Source organism: Numenius arquata, chromosome 23 (genome assembly GCF_964106895.1).
Source record: "Numenius arquata chromosome 23, bNumArq3.hap1.1, whole genome shotgun sequence".
Lineage (NCBI taxonomy): Eukaryota > Metazoa > Chordata > Aves > Charadriiformes > Scolopacidae > Numenius > Numenius arquata.
This window is the reverse complement of record NC_133598.1, coordinates 2,872,060-2,883,502: the sequence shown is the minus strand read 5'-3', so window position 1 is coordinate 2,883,502 and position 11,443 is coordinate 2,872,060. Positions and strand designations below refer to the sequence as shown.

General features: G+C 69.1%; 1 protein-coding gene across 1 annotated transcript; it reads right to left on the bottom strand.

Moving 5' to 3' along the window:
• Positions 1-990: 990 nt before the first annotated feature.
• Positions 991-11,039, bottom strand: ITGA2B (integrin subunit alpha 2b). The gene is given in 31 exon segments (XM_074162720.1): positions 991-1,274; positions 1,492-1,614; positions 1,691-1,798; positions 2,012-2,125; positions 2,239-2,349; positions 2,438-2,590; positions 2,662-2,764; positions 2,838-2,918; positions 3,047-3,126; positions 3,226-3,318; positions 4,006-4,153; positions 4,236-4,306; positions 5,092-5,205; positions 5,583-5,734; positions 5,845-5,900; positions 6,024-6,128; positions 6,222-6,267; positions 6,360-6,542; positions 6,702-6,910; positions 7,041-7,093; positions 7,531-7,590; positions 7,720-7,763; positions 8,462-8,509; positions 8,596-8,724; positions 8,870-8,915; positions 9,423-9,472; positions 10,199-10,364; positions 10,453-10,550; positions 10,642-10,772; positions 10,881-10,996; positions 10,998-11,039. Coding segments are annotated over 31 exon segments (3,129 nt in total). The 3' UTR covers positions 991-1,178.
• Between the last annotated feature and the right edge of the window lie 404 nt (positions 11,040-11,443).

Genomic DNA, 11,443 nt, shown 5'->3' with positions numbered 1-11,443 from the left:
GACCCCCGGGCCCACCCCCGGCACCGCCCCGAGAGCCGGGACCGGGATTCGGTACCGGCGCCGGCGTCCCGGGACTGACCCCGGTACCGGCACCGGCATCCCCGGATCCACCCCCGGTACCACATCGGCATCCCGGCACTGATCCCGGTACCGACACCGGATCCTGGGACTGACCCCGGTACCGGCACCGGCACCGGCATGCCAGCACTGACCCCAGTACCGTCACCAACCCTGGTACCGCATCAGCATCCCAGGACTGACCCCGGTACCGGCACCGGCATCCCCGGATCCACCCCCGGTACCACATCGGCATCCCGGCACTGATCCCGGTACCGACACCGGATCCTGGGACTGACCACGGTACCGGCACCGGCATGCCAGCACTGACCCCAGTACCGTCACCAACCCCAGTACCGCATCAGCATCCCGGGACTGACCCCGGTACCAGCACCGGCATCCCAGGATCCACCCCCGGTACCACATTGGCATCCCGGCACTGATCCCGGTGCCGTCACCAACCCTGGTACCACATCAGCATCCCAGGACCAGCCACGGTACCGGCACCAACCCCTTCATACTGGCACCAGCATCCTGGGACTGACCCCGAGACCAGAACCGACCCCCTGTAACCACCCCCGGTACCGCCCTGAGACCAGGGACCGGGTCTCGGTACCGGTACCGGCATCCCGGGAACGACCCCAGTCCTGGCACCGACCCACCTGTACCAGTACTGGTCCCCAGCGCTGGACCGGCATCCCGGCACTGACACCCACCCCCGGTACCAGCACCGACACACCGGGACCGACCCCGGTACCGGCCCCCCAGCACCCACCCGCCAGGCCTGTGCGGAGCCACACGGGCCCCTGGGCACCCCAAAAGGCACCCCCTGTCCCTATTCACCCCTGCATGTGTCCTGTCCCCTCCCCACGCCTCCTCTGGCACAGGCCCTGTGGGGGCACCCCCACGTCACCCCACGGGTCACACCAGGTTGCCAGGCAGAGATTTATTGTCTGGGGGCAGCCACGGGGTGCTGGGTCCTGTGGGCACCCAAGGGTGCTGGGGATATGGGGCTGGGATGGGGGGGTGCCCCATGGGAATGCAGGGGCACTGGGGACATCAGGGCTAGGATCGGGGACACGCCGTGGGGTGGGGACACAGGGGGACCCCAGGGGACCCCGCTAGCCCTGGGCACCCTCTGGATCCTGGGCCTGGCTGGGCGCCAGCTCCTGCGTGTCCTCCTCGTTGGGTGGCCGTGTCCTCTTGAAGAAACCCATCTGGAAGAGGGACACGATGACAGCCCGGCCCCGGGGGACCCCTCACCATCGGTCCTGGGGGACCCCATGGCATCACTCCTGGTGCTGCCCCCCACCCTGTGCCTGCAGCCCCCACCCCCAGGGCTGGGTTCCCCATTCATGGGTCCCTCCAGTGCCATCAGTGTCCCACCACTGTGGTGTCACTGGTGTCCCCGGTGTCCCCTCCCTGCCCACTCACCTTCCACATGAGGAGGATGAGGAAGGTGAGGAGCAGGAGCCCGGCAAGGACCCCCAGCACCACCCACCACACCGGCACGGCCCCCTCGCCCCCAGGGCTGGCACGCATCACCTCAGTGACAGCCTGTGGAGGGACAAGTGGGTGACATTGCTGCCACCACAGCCTGTCCCCGTGTCCCTCATCCCCTTGCCAGCCCTACCATGGCCTCCCCGGTGGGCAGGACACGGGGCCGGACGCGGTAGGGCATGGCCGAGGTGTTGAACCAGGCTCGCGACTGGATGAGGAACTGCTTCAGGAGGTGCTCCCTCTGGGGACAGACATGGGGACATGTGGGGGACACGTGGGGACACATGGGGACATGGCATCAGGGGTGCTGGCGGCCAACGGGGCACCTGCGACCCTACACCCGGAGTCCCCAGGGCTGCTCTTTGCAGCTCCCCGGGGTTGTCCATGAGGGAGAGGACATGGTGGGGACACCCTGGGGACACAGTGCCACCCTGTCCCCAGGAGGGGACAGTACCTGCTGCAGGGTGTCCATCCAGAGGAGGGCACGGACGCTCACCAGCGCCCGCTGGTCCTTGCCCAGGCTGGGCACTCGGCAGGCGATGACCACGCAGGTGGCATTGCCACAGTCCTGCGGGACACGGCCGGCGTCACCTTCACCCCCACCCCGGCACCCAGGGGGACACCACCTGGGCCCCCCGCACCCATCACGGGCCGCAGGGTCCCCGGGGAGCACCCACTCACCACGGGGACGGGCTCCTCCAGCCCTGCACCCGGCGGCTCCTCCACCTCCCGGCGCTCCCGCTGGTGGGTGCCGTTCCGGGGCGCTGCGCCTGTGGGACGAGGGATCTCCAGCTGGAAGGAGATAAAAGGTGAGGGGGACACCACCTTGACACCCACCCAGCACCCAGGGGTGGGTGTGGGTCCCCCGGGAGCACCCTACCTGCTCAGGGTTGAGGTCGGTGGGGTGGTCGCAGCTCATGCCCCCCTCGGTGCCCAGCTCCAGCAGGTAGAGCAGGACGTGGCCACCCAACTGGTTGGGGACGGCGAGGCGCAGGGTCACCCCGCTGACGGTGCTGGGACCCTTGTTGTGGAGCTGCGGGAGGACGGTTAGGTGGCACCGGGGAGGGGACAGTCCCCTGGGCACCCATGGGTGCAGCACCCTACCTGGTAGACGTGCTCCACCTTGATGCCGTGGTCCTCCAGCCGCCGGCTGCCCTCCACCCTGTGCCAGCTCGCGGGCAGCACCGTGGTGGCGGGCAGGGAGTTCCTGGCAGGAGAAGGGGGTCAGTGTCCCCCCAGGGCCACCCCTGTCTCCCTGTGCCCTCCCCCAGGACCCTCACCCTCGCAGGTCCATCTCTGCCTGCACCTCCACGGGCACTGTCACCATCACCGACGCGTTGGCAGAGCTGGGGCTGTTCTTGCTGCGGGGACACAGAGGGGTGAGGGATGGCCACCAAGTGTGGGGACACACTGAGGCCACCAAGTCCCAGGTGGCTGGGTCCCTAGAGTGGGCAGGGGACAGGGGAACAGGGGCCTGGCACAGTGTCACCTCTGCAGCTGGAGCTGGAAGGTGATGGCATCACCCATGTCCTCCAGCCCAGACACGCTCAGCTCCATGTCCACAGTGATCTGGGGGGGCAGCAGGAGGGTGGGTGGGTGACCGACCACCACCACCAACCATGCCCATCCCCGACACCAGGGTGATGGGCTCAGCCCCCAACCCCTTACCCGGGCACCCGCTTTCATGGGGTTTCCCAACTCGCAGAGCACCACATGGGTCCCGTTCTCCTTCTTGGGCTTGCAGCTCAGCTTCTCCTGCCCCTACAGGGTGGGACACGGGGAGGGGACACATCATGGACACCAACACGCACCAGCCACCCCAGGGACCTGCGTGGTCCTAGGGCAGGGCATGAGCCACTCCACACTGGGCACCCCCTGGCACCCATCACCCCCGGGCACCCCCATGGAAGGTGATGGCCACAAAGGACAGGGCACGAGCCCCCCATGATGGGCACCCTGGGCACCCATCATCCCCGGGCACCCACATGAAGAGCCATGGCCACCAAGGACAGGATGTGACCCCCACACACCTCAGGCACCCCAGGCAACCATCACCCCCGAGCACCCAGAGGGAGGGCAATGGCCACCAAGAGCAGGGTGTGGGCCCCCCCATGCTGGGCACCCATTGCAACCGGGCACCAACGTGAAGGGCAATGGCCACCAAGGACAGGACATGAGACCCCTCCATGCCGGGCATCCCCTGGCACCCATCACCCCCAGGCACCCACACAGATGGTGATGGTCACCAAGGGCAGGGCATGAGCCCCCCCACCCCAGGCACCCCAGGCATCCATCACCCCTGGGCACCCAGATGGAGGGTGATGGCCACCAAGGGCAGGGCATAAGCCCCTCCATGCTGGGCACCCAAATGGCGAGTGATGGCCACCAAGGACAGGACGTGAGCCCCCCCACCCCGGGCATGCCTGGGACCCCCCGGCGGGCACCCACCGGGATGCTGCTGCGGGCCGCCTGGTAGTGGGTGCCGGGGGGCAGCTGGACCCGCAGCTCGGTCTCGAAGGCTCCTTCGCCCTGGTTGGTGGCATCGGCCCGCAGGCGCAGCACCGCCTCCTCCCCGATCAGCAGGCGCCGGCTGGGCCTTGGGGGGGGGGGACACGGGGACAGGGCTCAGCATCCCGGGGTGACAGCGGGCTCCCCCCCTCGCCCACCCGGGCGCTCACGTGTCGGCGGCCAGGCGGAGGTCGGGGACGCAGAGGTTGTCCTCGCCGCAGTCCTCCAGTATGATGTGGGTCTGGGGCAGGGGGACACGGGGTTGGGGGGAGTGTGGGATGGAGAGTCACTGGGGACAACAGTGGGTAGAGAGGGGACATTCTGGGGAGGGACTGGGGACAGTGAGAGGCACTGGGGGGATGTGCCGGGGAGGGACTGGGGACAACAAGGAAGACAGAGGGGACATTCTGGGGAGGGACTGGGGACAGTGAGGGGCACTGCGGGGATATCGCAAGGAGGGACTGGGGACAACTAGGGAGACAGAGAGGACATCCTGGGGAGGGACCAGGGACAGTGAGGGGCACTGGGGGTACATCCCAGGGAGGGACTGGGGACAGTGAGAGGCACTGGGGGGATGTGCCGGGGAGGGATTGGGGACAACAAGAAAGACAGAGGGGAAATACTGGGGAGGGACTGGGGACAGTGGAGGGCACTGGGGGGACATCCCGGGGAGGTACTGGGGACAATGGGGGGCACTGGGGGGATTGGGGACATCAAGGGGTACAGAGGGGACAACCTGGGGAGGGACCGGGGACAGTGAGGGGCACTGGGGGTACATCCCATGGAGCAGGGCAGACAGGGGGACATCCTGCAGAAGCACTGGGGACAGCAGGGAGGACAGAGGCTGTGTCCCAGAGAGGGGTTGGGGACACTGGGGACAGGCTGGGGACCGTGGGGCTGGAGCACTGGGATGGCAGTGGGTGCCCTGGGCTGGGTGTCCCCACACATGTCCTGGCCCAACCATGGGGATGAGCCCACCCTGAGTCACCACGGTGATGTCCCCGGCTCAGCCATGTGTCCCCCTACCTGTGCCTGCACCAGGGTGTCCCCATAGAGCACCAGCCCTGGGCCCCCCCTGGGCAGCGCCAGGCTCAGGCTCAGGGCCACCGGGCTCAGCTTGTCCTTGAAGTCGGCCTCGTCCTGGGGACAGGGGACACCCATGGGCAGAGCACCCGGTGGGCACCCCACGCCCACCCCCCTGGGACACCCCACCAGGGCTGGGGACACCACTGTCCCCATCCCTGTCCCATCCTACCTGGAGATGTCACTGTCCCCATCCCTGTCCCCCACCCTCCTGGGGCTGGGAACTCCACTGTCTGTCCCCATCCCTGTCCCCATACCAGCTGGAAATACCATTGTCCCCATCCCTGTCCCCGACTCCCCTTGGCCTGGGGATGCCACTGTCCCCATCCCTGTCCCCATCCCAGCTGTAGATGCCACTGTCCCCATCCCTGTCCCCCGCTCCCTTGGGGCTGGGGATGCCCCTGTCCCAGCACGCGCTGGCACTGTCCCCATACCCGCAGGTAGGCGATGAGATTGCGGCACAGGGGGGGTGTCCCCGGGGCCAGGTCCAGTGGCCCATGCCAGGACGACTGGTGGCCCTGCAGCAGCAGGACCCTCCGGGACAGCTTGGGCTTCAGCCGGTCCAGCTGCAGCTCGGCCTCCAGGTCTGGCAGGGCACAGCGGGCATGGCGGGGGGGGGGGAGGCATGGCACCGGTGACACCCCTGGTGACACCTTGACAGTGCCCTTGTCCCCCCCGGGTGACACCGGCACTCACTGATGTTCTGGGGGATGCTCTGGCCCGTCACACTGACACACAGCACCACGGTGAAGCTGCAAGGGGGACATCACCCAAGGGCGCTCAGGGACCTGCCACCATCCCCGGGGAGATGTCCCCACGTCTGTGGTGTCCCCATGGCAGTGTCCCCATGGCAGTGTCCCCACCACCCTGCTCACCAGCTGACACGAGTGTCAGAGCCAGGCAGGACACACTCCAGCACCTCAGGGTTCAGACCGTCAGGGACGCTCAGCTGGGTCCGGGCCACCACCACGGGCTGTCCCCTGGGACACAGGGACAGAGCTGAGGTGCCAGGGGACCCGGGCAGGGATCCCCCTGGCCATGCTGCCACCGGAGCCAGCGGGACGAGCACTCACCAGTACACGGCCACCGTGTCTGCCCCATAAGCCCCCACCAGCAGATCTGCGGGGACAAGCAGAGGGTCAGTGACAGGGTGGGTGGCACCAGGGTGGCACGGGGGTAAGCATGGCGGTGGCCACATGGCAGGCCCCTACCTGGGTAGCCGTTGCCATCCAGGTCGGTGGCCCCGCGCAGGGCAAAGCCGAAGGCGGCCGGGCCGGTGAAGGGGCTGTCGAGGCGCTGGGTGGGCACCGCCATCAGACCCTCGCTCTGCCCACGGAAGATGAAGACCTGCCCACTGCCACCATCACCCCCTAACGGGGCACCCACGGCCACGTCTGGGGACACAGGGAACGTGAGCACCCACCGGGTGCCCTATCCCGGCACCCCCACCCTCCCGGGGGGTCCTGCCTCAGTTTCCCCACTAGTTTGGACCGAGCACTGGGGGGGGTGGCACATCCCGCCCTCCCACCACCCCCGTGCCAGCCTGGTGTTACCGCCGTAGCCGTCCTTGTCCAGGTCCCCGAGGTTGGCGATGGCGGCGGCAAAGCGGCCGTAGGGATGGGTGCCCGTCAGGGTCTGGGGGGGTCGGGTGAGGGGCTGGTGCCCACCCCCCAGGTAGAGGTAGAGGCGTCCCACCTCGCTGCGCTGGCCGTCGGGGTGCCGGGCCATGTACAGGGGGGCACCCACCAGCACATCGTCCTGCCTGCACCCAGCATGGGGGTCAGGGTCCCCAGATTTGGGGACCGGTGGCACCCAGGGGTGCGCCAGGCAAGGGGCAGCACCCTAGGGTGCCCCCAGGAGGGATGGGGGTGTAAGATAGTCCCGGCTCTCACCCGTCCCCATTGACATCAGCCACGGCCACGGTGTGCCCAAAGTACGATGCCACCTGGAAAGGGGCAGGGTGGGGGGATGGCACCAGGGGGGGCAGGATGGGCATCATACCGTGGGGTGTGCTGGGGGGGAGGGTAGTTGGGTGCAGGGGTGTTACGGGGTAGGGGGAGCAGGGGTGCTATGGAGGACCGGAGGGGGGCAGTTGGATGCTGGGGGGTGACAGGGCAATGGGCAGGGTGGCGGTGGGCACCAGGGAGCCATGGGGGGCTGGAAGGGGGCAGTGGGGTAAGGGGGACACTGGGAGGAGTGGGAAAGGCACTGGGGGGGTGATGGGCCAGGAAAGGCACTGGGGGTGATGGGGCAGTGGGGCAGGGGGCAGTGGGGTGATGTCATGTGGGGTCTGGGGCCAGTGGGTGCTGTGGGGTGGCAGGGCAGGGGGGCAGGGTGCTGTGGGGTGCCAGTGTGGGGTGCTAGTGTGGGGTAGGGGGTCACCTGCTCGCTGGCGATGCCCTGCAGCCGGCGCAGGGTCATCCCCATACTGAAGATCTCCACCTGCACAGAGCAGCGTCAGGCCCCGTCCCTGTCCCTGTCCCCATCCCGGTGTCACCCCGGGGTGTCCATCCCCAGCGGTGTCCCCGCCACCGGATGTCCCCCCACAGCTGGGCCCCGGGCACCACTCACCTCGCCCCTCGTGTTGCTCTTGTTGGGGACCCCCACCACGAACTCTGCGGGGGACAAGAGCCCTGAGTGCCACCATCACGGCATTGGGGTGGGCATTGGGGGCACAGGGATGCCCCTGGCACTGGGGTGGGCACAGAGGTAGCCCCCGGCACTGGGGTGGGCATAGGGGGCACAAGAATACCCCTGGCACTAGGGTGGTCACAGAGATACCTCCTGGCACTGGGGTGGGCATTGGGGGCACAGGGATACCCCTGGCACTGGGGTGGTCACAGAGATACCTCCTGGCACTGGGGTGGGCATTGGGGGCACAGGGATACCCCTGGCACTGGGGTGGTCACAGAGATACCTCCTGGCACTGGGGTGGGCATTGGGGGCACAGGGATACCTCCTGGCACTGGGGTGGGCATTGGGGGCACAGGGATACCCCTGGCACTGGGGTGGTCACAGAGATACCTCCTGGCACTGGGGTGGGCATTGGGGGCACAGGGATACCTCCTGGCACTGGGGTGGGCATTGGGGGCACAGGGATACCCCTGGCACTGGGGTGGTCACAGAGATACCTCCTGGCACTGGGGTGGGCATTGGGGGCACAGGGATACCCCTGACACAGGGGTGGGCATCGGGGCCACAGGGATGGCCAGGGCTCCTGAGCTGCCACAACTCATGTCCAGGAGCCCAGGGGTGCCCAGGACCCGTGTCCCCCCCACAGGTGGCCCTGGCCCCTGTGCCCTCCTGGCCATACCTTTGGTTTTGGGATCATCATCGAACTCGCCCACGGCCACCGAGTATCCTGCAGGGAGATGGACACCAGTGACCCCCGTTGTGCCCCAGCACAAGCCAGCTATGGGGCAGGGCTGCCCCATGCCCTCTGCTCACCCCGGTAGCCATCCTCGTAGTCTATGGACATGGGGTCTTCCGTGGGCCGCCCCGGGCGCTCAGGCCACAGCAGGGACGTGCCGTGGAAGCGGGTGAGGATGGCATCCACCTCCACCGAGTACAGGAGCCCTGGGGGACACCGGGGCCAGTGACAGCGCTGACAGGGCACCTGCTGGCCACCCATCCTGGGTGCCCCCTCCTGCCATGCCCGCCCGAGGGTGGGTACCCCGGCACTGGCCAGCCCAGGTGGCAAAGCCTGGTGGCCAGGACTCACCCATGAAGTAGTAGCCGCCGGGGGCACCCAGCACCAGCGTGCCGTCCTGCGGGACCAGCCGGCGTCAGCATCCACCCTGGGGCACCTCTTCCCTGGCACCCCCACCCTGGCACCCCCACCCCAGCACCCCCACCCCAACATCTCCCACCCCAGTGCCCCCCCACCCTGACATCTCCCACCCCAGCACTCCCCACCCCAGTACCCCCCAACCCCGATATCTCCCACCTTGATACCACTCCCCACCCCCAGCACCCCTCACCCCAGCACCCCCATCCCGTCAGCCCCCACTTCAGCATCTCCTACTCCAGCACCCCCACCCCAGCATCCCAGCACTCTCACCCCCCCACCCCCCACCCCAACATCTCCCTCCTCAGCAGCTCCACCCCACCACCCCCAACCCCCATATCTCCCACCCCAGCAACCCCCCCACCCGGGGTACCATCCCGGCTCCACCCTCTGCACCCCCATGGGCATCCCGGGGGCATTCCCGGGGGCAGCCCGGCCACGCCACCCCCCCAACACCCCACCCCACAAGTGTCCCCCCCCGTCTCACCGGGGTGACGGCCGCGCTGAAGCCGATCTCGCAGTAGCGCCTGTCGTAGGCTGTGGGGACAGGGCAGGGTCAGCACCCCCCCCCCGACATCTCCCACCCCAGTACCCCCCAACCCCGACATCTCCCACCCCAGCACCCCTCACCCCAGCACCCTCCATCCCAGTACCCCCCAACCCCGACATCTCCCACCCCAGCACCCCTCACCCCAGCACCCTCCATCCCAGTACCCCCCAACCCCGATATCTCCCACCTGGATACCACTCCCCCCCCAGCACCCCTCACCCCAGCACCCTCCACCCCGACATCTCCCACCCCAGTACCCCCCAACCCCGATATCTCCTACCTGGATACTACTCCCCCCCCAGCACCCCTCACCTCAGCACCCCCCACCCCGACATCTCCCCCCCCCAGCACCCTCCACCCCAGCACCCCCCACCCCGACATCTCCCCCCCCAGCACCCTCCACCCCAGCACCCCCCACCCCGACATCTCCCACCCCAGCACCCTCCAACCCAGTACCCCCCAACCCTGATATCTCCCACCTGGATACCACTCCCCCCCCAGCACCCTTCACCCCAGCACCCTCCACCCCGACATCTCCCACCCCAGTACCCCCCAACCCCGATATCTCCTACCTGGATACTACTCCCCCCCCAGCACCCCTCACCCCAGTACCCCCCACCCCGACATCTCCCACCCCAGCACCCTCCAACCCAGTACCCCCCCAACCGGGGGTGGGGGGCACCCAACACCACCTCCCGCCCCCCCGTCCTCACCGTAGCGACTCTGGCGGTAGGTGCCGGCCATCACCTGGTCGCGGCAGGGCGAGTACCAGGCGACGCGCTTCAGCCCGGGGGCACCCACGAAGCAGCCCCCCGTCGGGGTGCGGAAAGCCTCCTGCTGCCCCTCCATGGCGTTCCAGTGCTGCAGCGGGGCGCAGGCCTGGGGACGGGGGACGGGGGACAGGGTGGGTGGCCCACCCTGGGTGCCCACCCCCCCCCACCCCCCCTCGCCCGCCGGCTGCACCCACCACCAGTTTGCCGTCCCAGCTGGTGACGGACGCCCCCAGCCACTGGTGCGACTTGTAGGTGTGGAGCTCCAAGTCGTTTTGGGTCTCGGTCTCGTCTCCTGGGGGAGTGGGAGAAGGGGAAGGTGCCGGGTTGGCAGCCCCCCCGCACCCCCCCACCACCACCACCATCGCCCCACGGCACCCACGCACCTGCAGTGTCCATGGGGAGGGGGCGGCAGGGGGTGTCGCCGGGGGGCCAGGAGCAGAGGAAGACGGCGCCGGGCTGAGCCACGCCGGGCTGGGAGGTGTTGGCACGGGGGGCCCCCACCGCCACGCTGGGACTGGGGTGGGCACAGGGGGTGTCGAGGTGGGGGGGGGGGGGAACGGGTGCCGTGCCCGTCCCCGTCCGTCCCCCCCCCCCCCCCCCCCCCCCCCCCGTGTCTCCCTACCTGCCCGCGGTCGTGTGGAAATCCAGGGCGAAGCCGAAATAGCTGCCGGGGGGTCCCTGGTACAAAGTGGGGTGGTCCCGGAGGAGCCCCAGGGCGGGGGCCGAGCGGCCCCCCCCCGAGGAGCAGCAGGGCCCGCAGCAGGGCAGCAGCAGCCCCCATCGCCACCCCGAAATGCGGCCGGCAACCCCCGGCACCGCCCGCCCCGACGTGTGTCCCCCGCTTATCTGAGGGGACACAGCTGGGGACGGGCATCGGCGGGCCCGGGGGACACAGGAAGGGGCCCCCCCGCAAGCACAACCGCTCATGCCCATGGGGGGTGGCTGGGGGGGGGTCGGGGAAGGAACGCGCTGCTTTTGTCTGGGGATGGAGACGCCCGGCAGAGCAGGGCAGGGGGTGGCCGTGCCACCGGGGGACACGGCGAGGGGCTGGGGGGGGGGGGGACACGGCGGTGGCGGGAGGTGGCACAACGGCCTGCGCCCACCCCCCTCCTCCCGCCGGAGAGCGGGGCGAGCCCATCACTCGCCCGGCCCCGCCGTTGCCTATCTCGGGGTGCAGGAGGCCAC